The 25,731-nt window shown below is 31.6% G+C and overlaps 1 protein-coding gene and 1 long non-coding RNA gene across 7 annotated transcripts in view; one reads left to right on the top strand and one right to left on the bottom strand.

The window, feature by feature from the left end:
* Positions 1–25,731, bottom strand: part of Mon2 (MON2 regulator of endosome-to-Golgi trafficking) — a 116,536-nt gene that overhangs the window by 52,226 nt on the left and 38,579 nt on the right. For all 6 annotated transcript variants that reach the window (XM_078053219.1, XM_078053218.1, XM_078053217.1 and 3 more), the window contains 15 exons: positions 25,607–25,731; positions 25,041–25,177; positions 24,104–24,257; positions 17,675–17,907; positions 15,505–15,586; positions 13,908–14,092; positions 13,030–13,142; positions 12,590–12,694; positions 12,167–12,247; positions 12,016–12,089; positions 11,836–11,926; positions 7,701–7,802; positions 6,452–6,562; positions 4,131–4,306; positions 1,790–1,952 (listed from right to left, as the gene is read on the bottom strand). In XM_078053219.1, the coding sequence (XP_077909345.1) occupies positions 1,790–1,952; positions 4,131–4,306; positions 6,452–6,562; positions 7,701–7,802; positions 11,836–11,926; positions 12,016–12,089; positions 12,167–12,247; positions 12,590–12,694; positions 13,030–13,142; positions 13,908–14,092; positions 15,505–15,586; positions 17,675–17,907; positions 24,104–24,257; positions 25,041–25,177; positions 25,607–25,731 (1,932 nt within the window). The remainder of the gene's footprint in view (positions 1–1,789; positions 1,953–4,130; positions 4,307–6,451; positions 6,563–7,700; positions 7,803–11,835; positions 11,927–12,015; positions 12,090–12,166; positions 12,248–12,589; positions 12,695–13,029; positions 13,143–13,907; positions 14,093–15,504; positions 15,587–17,674; positions 17,908–24,103; positions 24,258–25,040; positions 25,178–25,606) is intronic.
* On the top strand, positions 4,560–7,127 carry LOC144378633 (uncharacterized). The gene is made up of 2 exons (XR_013440542.1): positions 4,560–4,716; positions 6,904–7,127. It is a non-coding gene; the product is annotated as an uncharacterized LOC144378633 (long non-coding RNA).

Genomic DNA, 25,731 nt, shown 5'->3' on the forward strand with positions numbered 1-25,731 from the left:
CCAGGAGAACAATCCATCTTCTCTAGCACTATCCTGTTCCCCTGACCTTTTTTTTTTTTTTAAACGTTTTATTGTGAAAAAGTTCAAGTACATGCAGAAAACAAGGAGAATATAAGGTACTTCAATGTATTAATATACACCTTGATAAAACAATTGCTAAAACATAACTAATAATACCATTACTATCATAGTTAAATTACTAACAATTTCTTAATATCATTACACAATAACTGTATAGTCTTCCTTTCCTTCCTTCCTTCCTTCCTCTCTCTCTTCCTTTACTTGCAGTACTGGGAATTGTACCCAGTGGTACTCTACCAATGAACTACATCCCTAAACCTTTTTATGTTGGGACAGGTCTCCCTAAATTGTAGAGGCTGGCTTCAAACTTGCAATCCTTCTTCAGCCTCCCAAGTAGTTGGGATTATAAGTATATGACACCATATGCCCAGTTTTTATTTATAATTTTACATACAAAAAAAGAACAATTACTATCTTCAAGCATGTCTATAACTTTATTCTCAACCAAAATACAGTAAGAGAATTAATGATAATTTATGCCAATGATAAAAATGTAGGGGATCCAATACTGCAAACATAAATGTAAAATAAAAGATGTGACACCTGCAGTAATTTAATTAACAATGAACTAACCAACCACTTGTGGGAAGCAATTTTATATATAACATGCTTATTTTTTTTTACATAATTATATTTTTAATATTTTTTAGTTGTAATTGGACACAATACTTTTATTTTATTTTATTTATTTTTATGTGGTGCTGAGGATGGAACCCAGCACTCCACACATGCTAGGCAAACATTCTACCGCTGAGCCATAATCCCAGCCCCACATAATTATATTTTTAAGAGTAAAATACTAACTTATCTAGCTTGTGAGGGAATTATTTATTTATCTATTTATTTGAGGTACCAGGGACTGAACTCAGAAATGCCCAGACACTGAGCCACATCCCCAACCTGTTTTTTATTTTTAATTTTGAGACAGGGCTTCACTAAGCTGCTGAGGGCTTTGAACTCACTATCCTCCTGTCTTAGCCTCTTGAGCCACTGGGATTACAGGCATGTGCCACCTTGCCTGGCTTGTGAGGGAAATTTAAGTTCAACTTTATAAACCGTCTGCATTATAATATGTATTTTTAAAACTCTATAAACAATTGTCTTAAATATATAGCTCCTTTCATGTTGACTTCATATAATGTTGACAATATCCTAACTTAGATTTTATTATTTCTTTTTTCAAAATGTGTAAAATGAGGCTCAGAGGTCTGTAACTCAAGAATAAGAGTCAAACATAATTCATATTTTATATATATCCCCCAGAGCCTAGGGTCTTCTCCTATGATTTTTTTGTCTCCTAGAGTATTTCTGATAGACTACAGGACTATGTAAATGGTACAGAATTCTATTGAAGCTTTATTTACAAATGAATAGTCCAAGAAAATGTTATTAAAGTATATTTAAATTCAGTAAACTTTCACATTAAAATTAACTAATGGTTTTCCTTATGTATATATAATTTGTTTACTACATTATCTCACAACAAACCTTATAAAAGTCAATCTTCAACATATCAAAAGTTCTCCAAATATTCTGCTATTATGAATTATTTCTTATGTTATTTAATTCTTCATGGAAGATATATTTGATATTCAAGTCATTCAAATAATTTTCTTAGAGCCAAAACCATATTTGTTTGGCATTCACTTCCAATTGTATAACAGTAATTTCTAAGTTATACTATCGTAAGAAAGGCGATGATACTTACCAATAAACCTATTGAAGTTAAACTAATATTTAGTTCTTGGTTATGAAGTCCAAAGCTACCTGCAACATCTACAACTATCTGTAAGCAAGTACAAGGCATTGTTGGTAGAAAATCTGTCACAACTAATTGAAGACACTGGAATGCGGTTCGTATCAAGGATTCTCTGAAAACACAAAAGAAATGTATATTGATGCATTTAAAAGAAATGTGTAAAAGCATTTACCTTACAATAATTTGAACAAGCAAAATTTTATTTTACAATTTTACCAAGAAAACCCTCCCTAATATAGATCATATAGTACTTCAATATTTATAAGTGTAAAAATGATATACTTACTTTAAAATATACAACTAATAATAAAGAACCTCAGAGGTAGTAAGAAATAAAATTAGCAGATTAAGAAAAAGGATATGAAAATGAGTATTAGCAATGTATCATTTCTATTTGTATTTTACATTAAGTAACCAAAAGAAAATTTGGACAATGAATAAGAATGGTAAATTGGCATAGCTACTTTTCTCTCCATTGTATCCCCAATATCTTACACAATGCCGTGCACATGTTAATAACCATAATTTGCTCAATAAAAATTTACTCAATAAATAAAAATGTGTTCTTCATTCTTTTATAAATATACAATTATCTTCTTTAAATCTTCAAAGGAATATAACATTCTATGAATGTAAACTGTAAGAAGAGTGAATTTTGAATTTCAAATGAAAAAAATAAAAAGAATTTGGTTTTGAAGAAAAATTCTGATGGTAAATAATGAAAAGGATGGTTATAATAACTACCTTTTATTAGTATGTCATGTACTTTTTAAACATTTTACACATATTAATTCATTTAATTTTTATAATGTCCTATTATATACACTGAGAAAAATAACTTCAACTTGATCTAAGCTCATCTCCCTTCGCCTCTTTTATTTGGGGGGAGGGGGGTGTAGTACTTGGGATTAAGCCCAGAAGCACACTAACACTGAACTGCATCCCCAGCCCTTTGTATTTTTTATTTTGATAGGGTCTCACTTAGTTGTACAGGCTGGTCTGGAACCTATTACCCTCTGCTTTAGTCTTCCTAGTTGCTGGGGTTACAAATGTGCACCATTATGCCTAATTACCTCAATATTTTATAGCATTTAAAAAAATTTACTGGGCTGGGGTTATGGTTCAGTGGTAGAGCACTCGCCTAGCGTGTGCAAGGCCCTGGGTTCGATCCTCAACATCACATAAAAATAAATTTTAACAAAATAAAGATATCGTGTCTAACCAAAAAAATAAATATTTTAAAAAAAAAATTTACTACTATGAACATTTAAGAACATTTAGTTTTTCTTAATATTTTCAAGTATCTCAATCAGCTAAAACTCCTATACTTATTATAAAGTAAGATACTATGAGTCCTATTGCAGAATTATATACAAATATATCTATCCAGTGTCTGCTAAATCTCTCCACTGGAGTTCTACCCTAAATTAAATCCTAAATTAAATAAGATCACACACCGACTTCAAATTTGCTCTTCTTTATGTATTCCCTATGTAGTTAACAATACCATCATCCACTAAACTAATTGCCTAAGTCAGAAATCTGAGAATCATGCCTGATTTTCATGCCTCCATATACCTAGAGTTAATTGGTTAAATAACTCAAATCCATCTCCTCTTATTCTTAGAGAGCATTTGTAGACTTTCTTGTTTCCCACCTTAACCTCTTGCTGTCATGGTGGTATCTATGACATCTGCATCTTTTTATATTTTTTGCTCTGTCCCCCTTCCACCTAGAGCCTTAATAATTTCATGGCATAACAAATTACTTACTTCCTTGGATTCTATTTTAAAGCAGGAGCTATTTATCTGTATACTCAGAATAACTAGTAAGCACAATATCTGAAATACACAGAATAAGTGTTTAATAAATAAATGCAAGTTATTTTAAAGCAATTTCTTAGATTTCCTCATACACACAGTGAAGTCACACTCCTAAAGATTATTTTGTATCTTATCAAATATTTGTTTTAACAAATCCAAATCTTATAAAAAGTCTAATTTTGGGGTGTATTATAAAAATTTTTAAATTGGTTTGTTTATCTTATTGTAAATAAAAACCTTGTATTCTAATATAAAGGTCAAACAGCAATACTCCCATCCTTTTAAAACAATGGTAATAATACCTAAAAATTCCCGATAGCCACTTGGGGGTAGTTTAAGAAAAACTATTATGGGCCTTGGATTTATACAGAAAGGACATGCATAAAAAATTACTATATTGCATGATTTTTAGGATGGATTCTCCTTCTACTTGTATTATTTTGGGGATATTAATTTCAAAAACTTACCCTTGATCATTTCTGATTGCTCCCATGACTCCAAGAACCAATGGCCAACCAGGTCCTAGACTGTCTCCCTGACTCTGCAGAATCTGCAATACACATTCTAATTGCTTTAGTCGTATATCTGGATGGTTAATATTGGACATCTCCTTTAATGGATTCAATAAAAGCAATTGCAGTCTCTGAAAAGCAGACAAGAAACTAATTAGGAAGAGAAATTTAAAAAGAGAGACCAATCTATGTAATTTATTAACTTAATTCAGTGTCATTCATGAAGTGTTTAAAATTTTTCATGAAGACCAAGAATCTCTTACCTTTAATAAGAAATCAATAGTCTAAATATAAAACATTTCTAAAAACTCTCAATTAATAAATAAATTCTTTGTTGTTCCCTTTTTCTTATCTTTATTTATTTTTTCTTTTCTTTTAAGACAACATCTGACTTGTTGCCCAGGCTGGTCTTGAACTTCTGGGATCAACTGATACTTCCACCTTAGCCTCCTGAGTGTTGGATCTATATAGACATGCACCACAGCACCCAGCTTGTTGCTTTCACTGCTTGTTAAATTCACCATTACTCAAGACTACCAAGGTAAGCAGAATTTTTTTCTACTAAAATAAACATTGAACATGACTTCTCTAACAGTATTCATTAGAGATTTGTCATTTATATTTTTAATGAGGAAAAAAAGCCAAGTCTTTAAGATGTTATATTTCAAGATAAAAGGGTAGGTATCTTACTTTGAAAGATAATAAATATAGAACCATATAGAAATCAATTTCATTAAAGACCATATATCTCTAGTAGTATTTGAAGAGTAGAAAACAATCACCAATTACTAAAATCACCTTTAATATTCTTTATTATTATACTACTACATGTATTCAAATTTAAAATTCCTAAGTGTGATGGAATAAAAGGAATAAAATGTTTAGAAAATGAATAAGTATGGCGAATTCTAACAAAGATGACATAAAACCATGAAATATGTTGCAGAGTAAACAAGAGCACTTGACTCTATCCTGTTCAGTATCTGAAAGCATTTGCTCCATTTTTTTTTTCATTTTTCTTTTCTTTAAGAGTTCTTTATTTGGTTACTGACTGAACAAATAATTTATTAAGCTCTAACTATACATCAAGTATTAAGGTGAACATTGAAAATACTGGAGCAGTTACACAACTATTTTTTTTAAAAAATTCAAATTGTAGAAAAATATATAAAATCACTAACATGTAAGATGTAAAAGAATATGTATCTTTTCTGTCTTGTTGACTATTGTGTTCCAAGAGCTACGCTGAATAATTACATGTTGAGTAAATTTGTAGAACTGGAATACAATAAGATGTGGGGGCAATGAGAATATTTATTAAATGCCTCATTCCTACTCAGTCCTGAAGCAGTAAAACTTTGGTGGACTTTTAAAAACTTTGCTATGGTTCAGACGTGGTATCCCCCAAAAGCTCATGTGTGAGACAACGCAAGAAGGTTTGAAGGAGGAGTGATTGGGTTGTACGTCAACTTAATCAGTTAATTAATCCCTGATGGGATTAACTGGGTGGAAACTAGAGGCAGGTGGAATGTTGCTGGAGGAAGTGGTTCATTGGGGATGTGGCTTTGAGGTATATATTTGTATATGACAATAGGAGACCTCTTTCTCTGTTTCCTGATCACCATGTGAACTGCTCCCCTTTACCACACACTCTGCCATGATGTTCAGCTTCACCTCAAGCCCTAAGAAATGGAGCCTGCTGTCTATGTATGGAGACCTCTGAAACTATGAGCCCCTGAATAAACCTTTCCTCCTCTACAATTGTGCTGATCAGGCCTTTAGTCACAGCAGCAAAAAAGCTGACTGAAACAACTGTGTAAGATACATGTGAATGATAAAGAGTATCAAAATGATGAATATTTTAAATATACTCTAAAAGTAAAAAATAACTTAAAATTTTAAAAATGAAAATCTATTTTATTGTGCATATTTCTTCTGCCATTTGTTTTCTCTCCATGTAGTATAGCAAAAGAAAAAAGTCAGAGATGTAAGGACCAAAAAGGTCAAAGCTCTAAAATGAAGCCTTAGCACTTCATGAAGAGTAAAACTTGTAAACTAGAAGACCAATCTATGTAATTTATTAAGTTAATTCAGTGTCATTCATGAAGTGTTTAAAATTTTTCATGAAGACCAAGAATCTCTTACCTTTAATAAGAAATCAATAGTCTAAATATAAAACATTTCTAAAAACTCTCAATTAGAATATTATCTACTTGAAAAACTAAGAAAAACTACATATAGAAAAGAATAATTTCATATTAAGCATTCTTTTTTACCTGGTTCTGTGAAAGTGGAGGCTCATGGTTAAATGTTAATCCTGCTTTAATAAGTGAAGTTAAAGCTTCTGCTCCCCATTCTCTCATTCGAGAGTTTGGATGCTGGCAGACCTGAAGGTACATATGTTGAAAAATCAAATATTTAATTTGTGTACATAACTATGAATCACACATCAATTGAGCAAAGAAAAATTAAAATATTACATTTTCTTTTCACTTTTTAAAAATTACATCAAGTAAGTATTGGAAGAAAACTTACATCAAAAATGTCAGTAAGCTTACCTTCTGAATGAGGGCAAGAGGAAGCAACAAAGAGAAGACAAAAGAAAAAAGCTGAAACTAAAACAAGTCACAGAAAAGAAAGGATTTCATAATAGTAAAGGACACATCATCAGAGCAAATAAAAGTGGCAAGCTGAAATACTAAAGTTTTCTTTCTTTTTTTCTTTTCAGTGCTGGAGATTATACCCAGGTCCCTGCAAGTACTCTAATACTGAACTACATCTCTAATCTCAATGCTAAGTTCTTAATTAAGTTTACAATCAAAGACTGTGATACATTTTAAAAATTTTATCTGTTCCCATTTGATGAGATGATCCAAACATGAAGAAATCAGCTCATATCCTTTACTTATTCTTAAAAATAATTCTTATACAATAAAGAGAAAACCTTCTGTATGTCAGTTTTTCTAATAATAACTTTCTCAGGTTTCTAAAATAATATCAAATGACCTAGATAACACAAACCTGAATTGTATATAGACACATGTACTAACACAAGAAGCTGGCTATTAAGCAGCAACTAATCATTAAGAGTACCCTCAAACTGAATGCAAGATAATATAAATTCGATAAAATCCCCTGGCATTATCTATGGTTAAAAATACCAAATAGATTTTCCCCTAATAGGTTATCTCATAATTGTAGCAAAAATCTGTAAATGAACAGTGTTTACTACTAACTCTCAGCCCCAACTAGCCTGATGGACCATGAGACTGTATAATAAGCTGACAGCTGATTTCTCTGATATTTATCAATTTAAAAATTTCATCCATTTTCAGCCAATAAAAGCAATCTACTCCCTCACCAAACCAATCACTACACAACATTAGTCTTTGATAAAATATACGGATGTAGATGCACAGGAAAGGGGCAAGGAAAGTTAATACTTTGGTTATCTGGAACTACTGGCTCAATGTGGATGTCTTTATTAATAAAAAAATAAAATATAATATGTAAGAAAGAGTTTACCTCAAGTAAATGACCAGTGAGAGGTCTCCATAAAATTTCTATTCGGTGCATGTTAACTAGACCAGTTTCTAACAATTTGGCAACAGCAAACAGAGATGGTTCCTAGGGAGAAAACATATTGCATTTTAATATTATAAGAAGAATTCTGGGTACATGAACTGTAAATAAAAACAGAATACTCTAAAGAGCATGAGTATCATTAATCAGCATATATAAAGTTACTTAATAAATATAACAAAACCTATTGTCACAAAACAACCCTTTCTGTCAAGATATTCTACTACTCAGAATAGATCCTAATTAGATCATTTGATTGAAAACGCTTTTACAGGGAAAGGGTAAAAGTCCAAAAGTTACACTTAACCTAGAGAATGGCTAACAATAAGAGTACTTCATTCAAACATCTACAAATTTAAAGACTTTTTTATTATATATTTCTAACACTTTTATAGTACTGACAATATCCAATACGGAAATGCTTAATAGTATCTTTCTTAGTAGAAATCAGTGAATTAAGTACATTAAGGTTTTAAGACCCTTCCTCCCTGTGCTAATGTGGAGGTGTCTACAAATTTTGATGGCAGAAAAATTAATGATTCTAGAGAAAATATGGTATTGTGGTTGTGACTGACATCTATGAAGTTTTAACTGTCTGGGATTTCATCTTGATTCTGCCACTTAACAGCTATGTAACCTTAGGTAAATTGCTATCTCTACTGAACTTTTTAATCATTAACATGGAGATAATAATAGTATAGAAACTACCTCATATCACAAAGTACATGACACATAAGAAATCTCTCTCAAATAATGTCTAGTATTACTTCTTCCCCTTTCTCCTTATTTTAGCCAGAATATACACAGGAATCCTATATAGCATTTAAAAGAACACAAAGATGCCTAAGATTCATATCTAAAGAAGTTTATTCAAGAACCCTAGAATGTAGTTGGCATTTTTACTTTTTAAAAATGCCATAGGTGACTTTGAAAACACCCAAAGTTAAGAGTCATTAGCAAGAGTAAAGCTTTGGGTTGAGAAATAGATAGGTTCAAATCCAAACTCTACTGTTTACTAAATAAATGATCTCAGGCAAGTTACTTATGCTCTCTATTTTCATGTTTTCATTTGTAAGAAGAGAAGGCTAACACGGAAGCTCATAAAGTTGTTTTAAGTGATTAAATTAATTAAGTCAGTGGTGAGCGTACAGAAAACACTCAATGAAAAATAGCTGCTTTAATACTTCTATTGTTACACTGAGCTGGGTAATATGCTTTGCTTCATACTTATCAGCTTCACCTTCTAAGAAAGAATTTACAAACCTTACAATAAATTACATCCATAACACATTAGTGCAAATTCCCGAAATGAAGACCAAAACCAAGATGTTGGTCACTTTAAAGTAATCTCTACAATAGAATTCCCTACATTTAACTCACTCAGAACAGATGACATTGTTAAATCTATTTTCTTAACAATGTAGAAAATTAACTTATTTTAATATCTGCATATTTATCACACTTATAATACTTTTTATAGAAGTTACAACTAATAAACTTTTAATAACCTCCATCTAGAAATGTTTTTATAAAGTCTGTATTTAATATATTTATAATACAATATTATTCAATTTCCCCCCCTTATTTTGTGCTAGGGAATTGAACCCAGGGCCTTGCAGATTACTTGAATATTTTTATAAAGCTTTCATTTTCATTTCATATTTGTCATTTCACTTTATAAAACTGAATCCTAAAATGGAGAGATGTGAATCCACTCTTATAAGAAATTATCTCAGTACTACTCAGTATATTCATGTTTTCAACATTTGTTCCCTCTAAGTCTTCCTTAAAAGTCACATCTGCCCCTCTTGAAATTGTATTCTTCAAGGTTAACAACAATTATTAAACACCAAAGCTCCTGTTTTTCTCTCATTAATTATGATTTCTTGTAAAGTTTTTATCTTTTGATTTCCATGAATTTGCCTTTTATAATCTGTTTTTTTTTTTTGGTGGGGTGGGGTACTGGGGATTGAACTCAGGGGCACTTAACCACTGAGCCCTTTTGTTGTATTTTATTTAGAGACAGGGTCTCATTGAGTTGCTAGGTCCTTGCTAAATTGCTCAGGCTGGCCTTGAACTTGAGATCCTCCTGCTTCAGCCTCCCAAAACAATGGGATTACAGGTGTGCGATACCACACCTGGCTTGCCTTTTTAAATCTAAATCCTACCATTCCTTTACTATCTAGTTCCAATCACACTAGTTTATTTTGGCTAACTTAACTCATTTTAATAGATATATAAAAGTATCTCATGTAATAAAGAATTAAGAATTCCTAAAATAAGTTTTATCAAATAATATCTATACTATATATTTTGGGGGGGGGACAGAAGGGTGATGGGGGTAGGGATTACCAGAGATTAAACCCAGGAGCATTGAACCATTGAACCATATCCCCAGCCCTTTTTTATTTTTGAGACAGGGTCTCGCTAAGTTGCTCAGAGCCTTGTGAAATTGCTGAGGCTGGTCTTGAACCTGTGATCCTCTTGCATGAGCCTGGTCTTAAACCTGTGATCCTCCTGCCTGAGCCTATCAAACTACTGGGATTGCAGGCATGTGCCACAAAGCCCAGCAATATCTATACTATTTGCTTAGACTCTCATACCAAATTAACTGTGATTTAACTGGAGTGAAGCAGTTTAGATCTTATTTAAAAGTAGAAACCTATTTCTTTTATATCTTCCAGCAGAATGTCATTTCTTTTATATCTTCCAGCAGAGTGTTTGTTACATGAACACATAAATTCTCAAGAAATTATAAGTTTGCATGTTTTTCTTTATGGCACTCTTCAAAATATTATAGTTTTGTGTTAAGAATCTCAAAGGTGGAGGATTATTCACATATCAATAAATTGATTAGTTTACTATACTTGTATCCTTGCCTGAATTTTTGGAGCAAATTTTAATACATGTTTCCAAACACCTAAATGTTTATGTAATTATCTAGTTATATGCTATAATAAATAAACCTATGCTTTAATGAGAATTTCTTCTTAGAGAGTAAGTCACATGAGCCAAGATAATAAGCCATAGTACACAGATTTAAGGATTAAGGAGACAACATATTTTTGGACCATACATATAGATATGTTAAATAAATTACTGGGTTTTCTTCATATTATTTGTAAATGGTGAAACTATACTCATTAATTTCAAAATATAGAAAGGACTTTATTTTTGTGTGGTTCTGAGGGTCAAACCCAGAACCTCACACATACCAGGCAAGCATTCTACCACTGAGATATATCCCCAGCCTGAAAGCAGTTTACTTAAAATATTACTAAGATATAAATAAGCCCAAATTTTCCTGTGCTTTCCAAGTATAACAAAATGAAAATGTGAATATAAAGAAATGTTTCTGAATGTCAATATTCAAAAGTACTGTTCTTTTGATTTAATCAGTAAACACAAAGTTTAATTTCAAAGTTAGGAGAGTCACTACCTTTAGATCCCAATGAAGGCATGAGAAACAAAGACATGTATTCCTTAATTTAAATACTGTAATATTCTGATCAAAAATTTTAATCACAAGCATTACTGTGACATTTTAGGAAATAAATTCATAAAAATTATGATGCATTATTCTTTATAAAAATCATTTTTAGAAATATTCACTACTCGAGCCAGATGCAGTTAACACACTCCTGTAATCCCAGACACTCAGGAAGCTAAGGCAGGAGGGCTGTGAGTTCAAAGCCAGCCTGAGCAACTTAATGAGGCACTAAGGAACTCTATCTCTAAATAAAAGACCCTATCTCTAAATAAAAAAGGGATAGAGATGTGCCTCAGATGGGCTTAATCCCTGGTACAGGAAGAAAAGAAAGGAAAAAAGAAAATCACTGCACAAGAAAAATGGGCACAATTTAAGTCATATAACATATTTAGACATATAAATAGTAACACAAATCATGTCCTCTTTACTCCCCCTTCTACAAATAATAACCAAAAATGGTAAAAACCTATCAATCAGTCTATTGTTAACAAACTAAGTATTGGTCCTACTAGCAAAACACTGAGATCATAACATCTTATATGAGTAAATGCAATACTATATTTAGAATAGAAAGGTAGATTATCAGACCTTATTATTTCCATAGGCCATATCCATTGCTTCTAGAGATAAGGAACAGAGTGCATTTATTAAATGATGTAATGATACATCATCAAGATACCTAAAATAAAAATGAAGAAATAAGATATTTTGATCTAAAATATATAGCTAGTAAAATATTTTTCTATCAAATGTAAAATTGACTCTTACTGCGAGCTTTCAAACAATCTTGAAAGTATATTGGAAATCACTGGTAAATCTGTCATCACTGCAGTTGTTAGAACCTAAGAGAAGCATATTAAATTAAATATAACATGACATTTTTGGAAGCACTAATTAGATAAGAAGGACTAGAGCTTACTGTACTAGGTCCTTCTACAGCTCTTCCAGGTTTCAAGGCACCACCACTACTAGGCTTTAATCCCAGAATCCATACAAGATGCTGAAAAATTAAAACAAAGCAAATACACTTATAAAACTATAAAAATTCTAATAACTAGAATTAAAGGCAGTAGTAACTACTAGTAAACAAAATTAAAATCAGTAATTAATATTCTTATAAAATAATTACACCAAGTGTAAGCAGTAGAACTTAGGCCATTATGAGAAGCACTCTACCACGTTCTATGATATGAGCTATGTCATTTATTCCTTTGTAACTTCTCATTTTACATGCTTACTCTGTCATAGGTCTGCGTGAAGCACCAATAGATAGTGCTTAGTTTAACTGTTAGCAATTATAAGTAATAATATGCTAACCTCTGACCCAAGTACTTGAACATACCTGAAGAGTTGCCAAGACAAGTTGCCATGATGTTCCAAGAACAGCTCCATGACAGTGTGCCAAGTTAAGCAGAGTCCTCATACACTGGATATTTTTGGAAGTTAGCTATATTGAAAAAGGATATATCTGCAAGATCTGTTAAGCATTCTTAAAAAGTATAAGTTTATAAAGCAGCATTAATACATTCAAAGACTTTTTAAAAGTAAAACAAAGAAATATTAAGAAAACAGGTTTGAATAGTTTTACAAAACACAAATTAATCTGACTTAAAGTTGTCATGTTCATTACAATGTGACTGAATAGTTAACCAGTTTCTCCTAAAAATACTCTCCAGGTAAAAGAAAGTAATAACTACAGTAATACATTTTGGCAAATGCAAAAAGGGGTAAAACATGTTTCCTTAATAATTAATTGGTAACCAACAAAAACAAGTGTATTACCATTACTGTCCCTTGAGGCTGGACTGCTAGAGGTTGACCCACTGCCACAACCTGCTGGTGAGACTCACTTGATGGACTTATCATCATAACACTTTGGCCCTGAATAGAATACGCTAGAATACAAAGGAAAGTCTAAATAAGTAAAAAAAAAAAAAAATGCTTTTATATTGCAATCAGAGTAACAGAATATTTTAAAATATTAATGTGATTAAAGTTCCACCGTGACACTTATTTAAATACCAATAATATCTATTATGAGTGTGCTAACATTATGAAAACTCATGGGGTATGGGGTATAAAAACCAAGACAAGTTAAGCAAATATTAAGTGGTTTTCAGTACCGATTGTAAAAAAATTATAAAACTCTGGTTATTATCTTCATAAACAAAATGGAATTAGAACAAATTAAGCTTAAACATCTATTTGTAGTATACTTGTATAGTTAAAGTCAGAGAGCAATATATTTTTAGTTTGAAAACTTTACTATCACATTAATGTATACTATACATGCTCTCAAAGTATTCAACGTAAATGAATTTTTGAAGGTGAGCTTAACCTAAGTAGTTATAAACATTAACCATTCTACTAGTTCCATTTAATACAAAATATCAACCAGTATTTCAATATTATGTTAAATTTTTAACAGACTTATAGTTTTATTTTGTTTGCATGATTATGTTTTAAAAATATATTATTATCTTCTCCCACTCCCACTGTATTAAAGAGATGGAAAAAAACTGAAGCTCAGGGACAATCACTTCCCTAAGACCACACAGTCAGTAAGTGGAACAGCAGAGATGTGAACTCAGAATTTCTATAATCATTTCTCTATATCACCCAACAAGATGGAAGGAACGTTGTACAAGCTTAAGTCTTACATTTATTGGAAAGTGTAGCTGCTGTGGTGGTGTTCAATACAGTAAGGGCATAATGCGGAGGCAAGGAACCTTTGCATATTGCAGTTATAAAGGCATCTCTTGAAGTTACAAGGCCCAGTCTTCCACAAAGAGCAGCCATAGTCAGTTCAGCTTTTAAGATATTCTCAGTGGCAGCTTCATCTGTGCTAAAAAGATAAGGTATTTTATTTAACTGATTAACTTATTTTAAATTGAATTATAAAATATGACTTGAAATTAGGTATTCAGTAAAGTCTTAAGAAAATCTACCCAAAATATCAAAAATCAATATACTTAAGAAGGAATTTTAATCAATTAACATAATATCTGAAAATTTAAACTGGGTAAACACAATGTACAATGCACACATTTATTATGGAAGAAAATTATCAAGAACTGAAAAGATTTAACTTAAAACATGGAGCATTTTAAAATCAGCAAAAATTCTGCAATCCTAAAGAAAAATAAATCAAATAAATTAAATATGATAATGATCATTGTAAAAATAGTAGTATGTCTTAAAATGAATAGAGTGTTCTATAATTTGGGATTGTATTTTCTATTAAAACACTGACACTGTGACAATTGTGGTAGAGGGCAGGGCAGGGACAGGATGAGGAAGAGCAATGGCTGTAAAAGAATAATGTTCTTGAAGAAATGATAAGGATCACTTGCACACTGTATACATATATTTTATCGAACTGTATTCCAAAGATATGAACAATTAAAAATAAGTTATAATGTTCTTTCTATATACCCTTTAGCAACCCAGGCTTATTTTTTGATTGAACTAGACCCTAGTAATTTCCCGACTAAATGGACTTCAGAAGTTCTGAAAGTTTGAACTGTTAGAAAAATGCACAGCCTACATGTGGCCACAGAGGGAATCTTCCTCTTAAGCCAAATGCACTCTAAATATTGAAATGTCATTTTCACAACTACAGTTTTTACAGTTTTTCTAGATGGATTATTTTTCAAAATTGGTCGACATTAGTAGAAGTACAGATTCTTTTTTTTTTTTAATATTTATTTTTTAGTTTTCGGTGGACACAACATCTTTTTGTTTGTATGTGGTGCTGAGGATCGAACCCGGGCCGCACGCGCATGCCAATACAAAGATCTTGACATATCATACATTTGAGTCAAGTGGGGTATGGTTTCCCATTTTTCCAAGTGTGCAGGTTGCAGAATCACATTGGTTATATAGACACGTATGTACATACAGCAATACTAGTGTCTATTTTATTCTGCTGCCCTTCCTATCCCCCCTTCTCCGACCCTCCCCTCTCATCGCCTCTCTCTGCCCAGTCTAATGTGATGCCTTTCTTTTTTTTTTTTCTCTCACATCATCATACATGTACATTTCTTTGAGTTTGAAATAAACCAATGTTGAAAGTAATGTTCTCTGGGTGGAAATGTGAATAAAGATGTTTTTAAAGTCAAAAAATAAAAATAAGTTATAATGTTCTTTCTATATAAAACACTAATATTAGAAAATAAATTCTTCAAATTCAAGTAAACCATTTTAATATTTGTTTAACTCTCATGATCTAATATAAAACTTACAAAGACTTAATACCTGGCATCAAGAAGGAGTGAGAGTGCAGCAAGAAGACCACACCAGCAAGCATTCACCATTTCTTCCCAAACAGCTCTACTAACTTCAAGAAAAAAATAATAATAATACTTAATGACAATAATAGATGTCATAATTTTAATGACAATTCAAATTCTAAAATCTCCCATGTTAATTGACAATAAGTCAAATATTTTATCAACTCAACTGTTAGAATACTGAATCTTTTGTATTTAAAATATACCCGAATAAATAAAACTTTAGGTCAGGCCTGGTTGTACACATAAAGATTCCTAGCTACTCCAAAGGCTGAGCAAGAATATTACAAGGTCCAGGCCAGCCTAAGCAACTTTGTAAGACACTATCTCAAAATAAAAATAAAAAAATAAAAAGGGCTGGGGATATAGCTCAGTGGTAGAGTGCCACTGGGTTCAATTCCCAGTGCCAGAAACAAACAAAAAAACAAAATTAAAAGCTATACTACAGTGGCTTAAACCTTTATAAAGTCTTAAAACTAAGTTGTTTGAAAACATCTATTGTAAGATCTTCCTATACATGAGTTAACTGATTCATATCTTATTAAAAAATATATTAACATCAGTTCCTATTTTCTTCTCTATTAGCCAAACTTTCAATCTCTAGGACCAGCTGGGAATGAGGATGAGCTATATAATAATAAGCTGGCTTTGGCAGGATTCTGATTACGTACATTGGAAATCATACAAATAAGCAAATACATTGAGTAAATGAGAGTGGGAAACTGAAGTTACAAATATGGAAAGGTAAGTGGGATAGAAAAATTAATATGATGTCATAGTATTTAATAGAGCAAGACAGACATTTTTGAAATATTGAGATATGTGTTGTTGTTTTGTGTGTATTTCCTATCCAAGTAGCAAGAAGCATCCCTAGTGCCCATGTGTTAGTTTCAATACTATTCTCCAAGACTTCTTGGAAAACTAACCTGACATTGGGGCTGGATAAGAAATACTTAACATCTTATTAAACAGTGAGGAAGTACCCAGATAAAGTCAAAAGACTTGAGACACATATTGAAGGGGACACAGGGCTGGGCAGGGTGGCACATGCCTGTAATCCCAGTGGCTCATGAGACTGAGGCAGGGGCATTGCAGGTTCAAAGCCAGCCTCAGCAATTTAAAGAAGCTGTAAACAATCTAGTGAAACCCTGTCTCAAAATAAAAAGGGCTAGGGATGTGGCTCAGAGAATAAGTGTCCTTGGGTTCAGTCCCTGGTACCCCGCCCCTAAATCCCCTGGCAAAAAAAAAAAAAAAAAGACACAAGGGCTAGCTTCAAACAGGTCAGTCTGAGCATCAAACTAAATAATGATAGTCATAGATTTAGTCTTTTGAATAAAATCAAAATCCATGAATCTACACTAAATAAAATTAAAATTCATGAATCTACATTAATATAAGTATATAAATTTCTAAGAATAGCAAATGGTGGAGAAGAGAAAGAATTTTTATAATATATTTTATTAGAAAAATATGTGATTTTACACAAAGGAAATCTGGCTGACATATTAGTCATAGATAAAAGTAAATATCTCCAATTATGAGATAAATTGACACTGTATGCTTCCTAATGCACTGGCACACTAAATATAATACAGCAACATTTCTATGCTAATTCTGCATCAAATGAATAAATTAAATATAATTGTGAAGAAACATAAGACAAAAGCAAATTGTCCTGATTCCTCAGAAGTATGAAGGTCATATAAAACAAGGAAAAACTAAGGAATTTGATCCACACTGAAGGAAAGCATAGACACATCAAGATTAAATTCAACAGATAAACCTGGACCATAAGAACACTATAGGGGTAACTGACAAAATCTGAATGAGTTGTGGGTTTAGATATTATTGGATTGATCCTAATTTCTGATAGTGTTTGTACTATAGTATGTTGGAGACTTAGTTTTAGAAAATCCACACAAAGTAATTAAGGGGCAATGAGGCATCATATCTACAACTTATTCTTAAATAGTTCAGAAAAAACAATGACATGTACATAAATAGAATGGTAAGGTAAATATGGTAAAGTGTTAACAATGGGGAATAAGGGTAAATGACAAGGAAACTCTACTACTTTTGCCAGTTCTCTGTAAATTTCAAAATAATAATTAAAAATACAGAATGGTAATACACACCTATTTCCTTATCCATTTGGTCTGATGTTGACTGTAAATCTTGCTGTTCTGATGAATGCATTGGTGAAGAAGCCACTTCTGAGGTAGACTGATATTCTGTTTCAACCTCTCCTAACTCTCCTTCAATCATACTAGTGATTCCCCGAACAAGGTCTAGCAAACAATGGAATGCCACAGACATGGCATAACCTTCTGGTATAGTTGGAGGCTCAACTTTGTCCAGCATCTCTAGGCTGAAATTTTGAAAAAATTAAACACTAATGAGAAACCAAAATCAATAAATATGCAAAATTCTTTCCATTATTTGTAGACTATGAAAACTGACATTAATAGAATAGCCAAAATAAAAAGATATTTCTGAGTTTGTTTAATTTGGAGAAGATCCATTTATCATATTCTAAGAAACTGATTAGAAAACTTAAGACCTGGCCCCTGCCATAACTAATTATTTTAATTTTTTACTTCATTTTTCCCTACAACAGTGACAATACTTTTATTAATTGTTGATATTTGAAAAATAAAGATTTAGAAACAAAATAAATAAGCAAATTAAAAACTTTTCGAACTCTGATTTTAGGTGCTTTTAAAATGAGGTGCTAAAATCAATACTACAAAAAGGAAAATACTTTCACATTGGGGAAAAGCATAACTGTAAGATACCTAGTTTACCTATCATTCCAGATACAATATACCAAGAGTATAAACAATACTTAACACAAGTGTCAAGTTCAAGTTGCAGAAGTGTTTCTACTGCATAGTTAAGAGAAAACTTTCAGAGGGAAGGACAAAAAAATCTTGTGTCTTACACCATGCCAAATAAGGAATTGTGGTTTTAAGCATTGTATAGTTTTCTTTCAAGATAACATCACGAAGAAAGAATAATCCATTTGGGAATGAATTAATGGTACTGAGACAACTGAACATACAAAAGAGACATTGGATCTCTACTTTATGCCACACACAAAATTAAATAAAAATGAACCAATGACCTAAATGCAAAGGTAAAACTCTTCATGATCCCACATTAGATAATGGTTTGTAACATGAAGCCAAGAGTGCAAACAACAAAAGAAACATGGGGGTTGGGATTACAGCTCAGTTGTAGAGCACTTGCCTTGCACATGTGAGGACTGGGTTTGATCCTCAGCACCATGTAAAAATAAAAGTATCGTGTCCATCTACAACTAAAATAAATTTTATAAAAAAGGAAAAGCAACACTAGATTCAACAAAACTATTGTTAAAACTATTGTGCTTCTAAGTGCAGTATCAACAAAAATAAAAACAACTCAGAATATGAGAAAAATTTTGCAAATTAGATATCCAACAAGAGACTTGAATCTAGGATATAAGAAAGCTCTTACAACTATATAATAAAAAGATAACCAAATTATAAAAAGCAAAAGATCTGAATAGATATTTCCTCCAAGAGGACAGATAAATAGTCTACAAGCACAAAAATAGATGCTCAATATCATTAGGGAAGTACACAATACTACTTTGCAACCACTAGAATCTCTAGCATCAAAAAGATGAAGAATTTCAAATATTGCTCAGGATGTGGAAAAATCTAAAATCCTTTATACATTGTTGATAGGAATGTAAAATGATGCAGTTGCTTGGCAAACAGTTTGACAGTTCCTCAAAAGTAACTCATGAAAAAAACACAGACACTGAAACTGAGTAGTAAAGTGAAGTAGTTATTAATTAGTAGTTTTCAACTCAAATCTGACTGAGCTTAAGCAATTGAACCACTAATATGTATCAAATCAGCTTTGTAAAATTTAGGTAACTAATAGAAAAATATTGATATTATTGATCAAGAAATTTAAACTCAAATGGGGAGATAAAGTCCATGGATTATCAGGACTTTATCAGGCCAGTTATCACAAAATCACATAGTAAACAAATCAATGAGAAGCATCTTGTTCAACAGATTGCTGTTTTCAAAGAATATGTTATTAGGAAAATACATCAAAATGAAAATAATTCTAAAGACCAAAATCTCTTGATTTTTAAATTCTATGATGTAGGCTTTAAGTACTATAATAGTTAAGAAAAAGGGTGATTTACATTTTGTATTCATGTCAAAAACAAAACACACTTGTTTTCCTCCAAATTTTTCATTGGTGCATAATGGTGGGATTGTATATAATGGTGGGATTTGTTGTTACATATTATTATGTGCACATTCATAACAATATAATTTGGCCACTATCATTCCTAAGTATTTTCCCTTTCCCTTTACTCGTCTTACCTCCAGTCCCTTTTCTCTATTCTACTTACCTCCTTTTGAATTTCCATGATATCCCCCCAACCTTTCTTTTCCTTTTTCCTCTACAGCTTCATATACAAGAGAAAATGTACAACCCTTGACATTCAGAATTTCAATTATTTTGCTTAACATAATGTTTTTGAGTTCTATCCATTTTCCTGCAATTGACATATCTCATTTTTTCTTTTTGGCTGATGTTAATTTGTTGCATATGTTAATTTGGCTATTATGAATTGTGCTGCTATAAACATAGGTATGCATGTATCACTATGGTTTGGTTACTTTAATTTCTTAGTATTAATACTAAGAAGTGCTATAGCCAGGTCATAAGGTGGTTCCATTCTTAGCCTTCTGAAGAACCTCAATACTGATCTCAATAGTTATTATACTAATTTACAATCCCACTAACAGTGTACAAGTGTTCCATTTTCTCCACATCTTCCCTAGCAGTTATTATTGTTTGTATTCTTCATGGAATCCATTCGGATGAGACTGAGACAAAAATCTCAATATAGTTTTGATTTATATTTTCCTAAAGCTAACGATGAAGAAAGCTTTTTTCATATATTTGTTGGCCATTTGTATTTCTTTTTTTGAGAAATGTCTGTTTTAATCATTTGCCTACTAATTAATTGGGTTACTTGGTTTTGTTGCTGTTAAGGTTTTTTACTTCTTTATATGTTATCGATATTAATCCTCTGTAAAGAGAGTAGCTAGCAAAATTTTTCTCCCATTCTGTAGGTTCTCTCTTCACTTTCTTATTTCCTTTGTTATGCAGAAGCTTTTTAATTAGATGCCATCCTATTTATTAACTCTTGTCATTATTTCCGGAACTTCAGGGTTTCTACTGAGAAAGAGATTGCCTATGTCTATATGTGGCAATGTTGACCCTACAATTTTTTTCTAGGAGTCGCATACTTTCTGGTCTTATTTGTAGGCCTTTGATCCATTTTGAGTTGACCTTAGTGCAAGGTAACAGATAAGAGTCTAGTTTCATTCTTCTACACATGAACATCCTTGCTTTTTCCAGATTTTAAAATAAATAGTTTCAGTTTTTCCATATCCACTATGAGGTTGGCTTTGAGTTTTTCAAATGATAAACTTTTATGATGTTGAGGTAGATTCTTTAGTTTCTTCAATGTGTTTATCATGAATTGTCGATGAATTGTGTTGCACTCTTTTTCTCCTCTATTCAGATGACTAAATGATTTCTGTCTTTAATTGTGTTTACAAGATGAATTATATTTCTTGATTTGCATATGTTAAACCAACCTTGCATACCTGAGATAAAATCAACTTGGTGATGATGTACAATCTTCTTAATATGTTCTTGAATACAATTTACTAATATTTCATAAGGATTTTTGTATCTAAGTTCATCAGGGACACTTCTGTAGTTTTCTTTCCTTGATGTGTCCTTCCTTATCTGGTTTTGGTATGAATGTGATACTGGCTTTGTAGAATTAATTTGGAAGTGTTTCATACCTTTCAATTTCATGGAATAATTTCAGGAGCATTGTCATCAGTTCCTCTTTAAAAATCCAGTAGAATTCAGGCGAGAATCTACCCATTTCTGGCTTTTCTTTATTGGAAGGATTTTTATTACTGTTTCTACCTCATTGCTAGTTATTGCTCACTTTAGGTTTTCTGTGTCCTTTTTATTCAATTTTTTGCAGGTCGGCTGTGCCTAGAAATGTATCCATTTCTTCTAGATTTTCCAATTGATTTCAGTATAAGTGTTCAAAATAGTCCCTAATGATCTGCTGGATTTGTATGAAATCTGAACTGGATTATCCTTTTTCATCTCTAATTTTATTAATTTGGGTCTTCTCTCTTTGTTTTTTGGCTAATTTGGCCAAGGGCTTACTAATCTTATCTTTTCAAAGAACCAATTCTTCCTTTTAATTCAGGATCCTTTGTATTTTTTTTCTTAGTTTCACTGCTTTAGGCTCTGGTCTTAATTATTTTTCTTCCTTCTATTGGTTTTAAAATTGGTGTGTTCTTTTTTCGAGGGGGGAGGGGTACCACAAATTGAACTCAGTGGTACTACACCACTGAACCACATCTCAGCCCTATTTTGTATTTTATTTAGAGACAGGGTCTCACTGAGTTGTTTAGCACCTTGCAACTGTTGAGGCTGGCTTTGGTCTTCCTGCCTCAGCCTTCTGAGCAGCTGGGATTACCACCATGCCTAGCTGTTCTTTTTAAAGGGACTTGATATTTATTAGGTTATTTATTTAGGATCTTTTTGATTTTCTTTCTTTTTTCTAAATATTTTTTTAGTTGTAGTTAGACACAACTTTTTTTATTTATTTGTCTATCTATCTATCTATTTATTTATTTATATGTGGTGTTGAGGATTGAACCCAGGGTCTTGCACATTTGAGGTGAGCACTCTACCACTGAGCCACAACTCCAGCCCCCCCCCCCCCGAGCCTACCATTGATTTTCTTATGTAGGTACTTATAGCTATAAACTTTTGTCTCAGAATTGCCTTCACAGTGTCCCAGAGATTCTGGGATATTATATCTCTATTCTTGTTTAAGTCCAAGAATTTTTAAATTTTTCTCTTAATTTCTTCTATCATTCATTCATCATTCAAAAGTGTATTATTCAGGGCTGGAGCTGGAGCTCAGTGGCAGAGTGATTGCCCAGTATGTGTAAGGCACTGGGTTCCATCATTAGCACCACATAAGAATAAACAAATAAAATAAAAACATGCTATCCATACACAACTACTAAAAAAAATTTTTAAGTGTATTGTTCAACATCCACATTTTATATAGTTCTTACAGATTTTGAGTTCATTTCTAATTTATTTCCATTATGATCTGATAAGAGTTGCTTTGCAGCCTAAAATATGGTCTATTTTGAAGAAGGTTCTATGATTTCCATGTGCTTAACTCTAAGAAGATTAGCAAAATATTTAAAATAACATTCCTCACATATAGGATGTTGAAAGTTAGATATATCACTACTCCCATTTTATAAATGAGAGAATGAGGTTAAAAATTTAATTTACCAAAGGCAACTCAATTAATATAAGAAGATTCTAAATTGAAGAGTATGAAACCAAGCCATATTAGTGTATGTTTGTGTTTTTATTTACTGACTACATCACTCACTAAAATGTAAGCTTCATGAGGGCAAGAATTTTATTCTGTGTTGGTTTTGTTTTAGGTCGGTTTGTAAAGTGAGGTGAACTATCTAGATAATTATTAATGCCTCCTTTGGCACTAGAAATCTAATTATTTTACAATATGATCCTCTAATGCATTAGAGTCATTATCATTATTTTTTTTAACCAAAGCTGAGCCAATATTAGACTAAGTAATGTCTTTTAAAATATACAATGAATATACAGATATATCAGTTCTCTGTAATTCTACACTTTCACAATTTTAGGCAAAAAAAAAGAAGCATAGTTAAGTATCAAAACGCAGATTGATACAATGCAGACTAACATACCATAAAAATTTAGATTTATAGTAGTTAATTTTTATTTTACATTTTAAGTCTTGATTTACTGTCATCAAAATAGTATTTTACTTATATACAACAATTATTCAAAGTATATCAGTAACTGACTCACAGTAACTAAAGCAATATTAAACCCATGTAATATTGATTGCTTTATTTCTGTTAGTATTTCATTTCACTAGTTATTAAGAAAAATCAATAATACATTGCTGAATATTTATTTGTTAAACTGATGGCTAACTGCAGTTTCAATAAATTAAGAACCAGAGTTAACACGTGTTTAACCTTAACAACAAGAATAATCATTTAAAATAACGTTCCTCCCATGTAGAATGTTGAAAGTTACATATACCAGTGCTTCCATTTTATAGATAAGAGACATTAAATTAAAACAATGATTAATTTGCTAAACGTAGTTTTGTAGGAAACTTGAGGAGGTAAAGAAATCATATTTGTTTTATAATGCTGTTAAGTCTATATAAATAGCACAAAAGAAAATAAACAAAATCCAGTTCTAAATAAAATCCTCAAAATTGACAATAGCAAATGAGCTCTAAAATATATTAAAAATATGGGGTCTAAATTTAAAATATAATACACACAAAAGTGTTTTAGGATTAAATATTGTTCCTAACACTATTTTGTTCCTTATAAAATAATGTCACTATTACTTACTAGGTGGCTTTAGCACTGCCTTGAACTGTTACTGTCAGAATAGGTATCCAAGTTCCTCTATATTCAAATGCTGGTAGCAAAGTAACACCTCCACCAATTCCCACCATTCCTGAGTTAGCTGGAGCTGAGACTGGGCCACCTGAATTATTGTTGCCTATTAGATAAGGAGGGAAAGCAAAGATACCAATTTACTACTTGATTACAAATTAATACTATTCAAACACCTGGTCAATCTTCAAATTCTTTTCTGTACTATAGGTATTACACATATAAATGAAATTTATTAACCTAGTCTGTCTACCAAAGAAATCTATTTCCCTAAAACATTACTTCCTTTTTTATACAAAAGCTATTAGCGTAAGTAAAAATATGGAAAAAATATTTTAAAAGATAGGATTTGTTCAAGTAAGAAGAAAAGAGACAGAACTCCCTCAGGGTAAGAGGGACCTGATAGAGGTTGCCCTGAACAAAATTTTTATTATACTTTTGATTAGACCTCTTTTTACCAAAGGTAGGAATAAAAAACACAAAGTCTATCAAACAGATAATACAAAGTGATAAAGAAGGTAAAAGGAAACAAGCTTAAAACAAACTTAAAATACGTTAACCTCTTTTGTTAAAAAAGAGACTGACAAACCTCCTAAAGTAGTAACTATCTAGTCTCTTTTAAAAGAGGAATCAAATGAAGATTCTTCCAAAATGAATGGTATCTAAACTTTTGTTCTCATATGATTAGAGAAACAAAAATATACCAGAAAAGAAAATAAATATAAATGTCACAGTAAGATCAAATTATTTGTTAAGTATAAATTGTTACTATGAAAATATTTACTTAATCCTAATTTCCCTAGATAAAATTTCTAAAATAAACCCTCTCAGAACAGTGAATATTGTAAATTATAGCAGAACATAAAAACAAAATATGAATATGCTTTACCAGCTTGGTTGGTTGTAGCAGGATTTCCAGTAGGAGGAACAAGAAACAAGGACTGGATAAATGATCCTAGTGCATTCACAATATCACGAAAAACCTTGGTAGAATGTTGTTTCATATCATAGGACTGACAAAATGACCTGTAAAATCATTTTAAATGTTTCTGAGAAAAAAATTTGAATGCATTAAAAAAATTAGTATTTTTTTAAAGCAAGTAATGTTGTTATTGTACTTTCAATGCCATACTCAAAAGATTCTTCATCACACCTGAGTAATTTTACCAATTTAGGACAAAGGTTCATATTGAAGTCAATGTTCTAAAAAAAAGATCTTGACTATATTTACTCAGCAAATTCAGACAGATGGCAATTATTAACTACATGTTTTGACTTCATTCGTTGCCATGCCTCCACCCTGTCCCTTCATATATTTATACATATATATAAATTATACAAATTTTCTGTTTAAAAATCACTAATATTTGGGAATACTTAAAATCTTCCCACTAGTTTACTAACCTACTACTAGTTTATTAACCTATCCATTACAAAATATTGCTGAGGTTTTACCTTAACAGCTGAGGCTGCACACATAATCTGTGTATTGATTCAACCGCAACAGCTCGTAGCCACTGTGGTTTATCTGCATCCAGAAATTTCACCAAAAGTGACAGAAATATTTCACATTCAGTTAC

Source organism: Ictidomys tridecemlineatus, chromosome 6 (genome assembly GCF_052094955.1).
Source record: "Ictidomys tridecemlineatus isolate mIctTri1 chromosome 6, mIctTri1.hap1, whole genome shotgun sequence".
NCBI lineage: Eukaryota > Metazoa > Chordata > Mammalia > Rodentia > Sciuridae > Ictidomys > Ictidomys tridecemlineatus.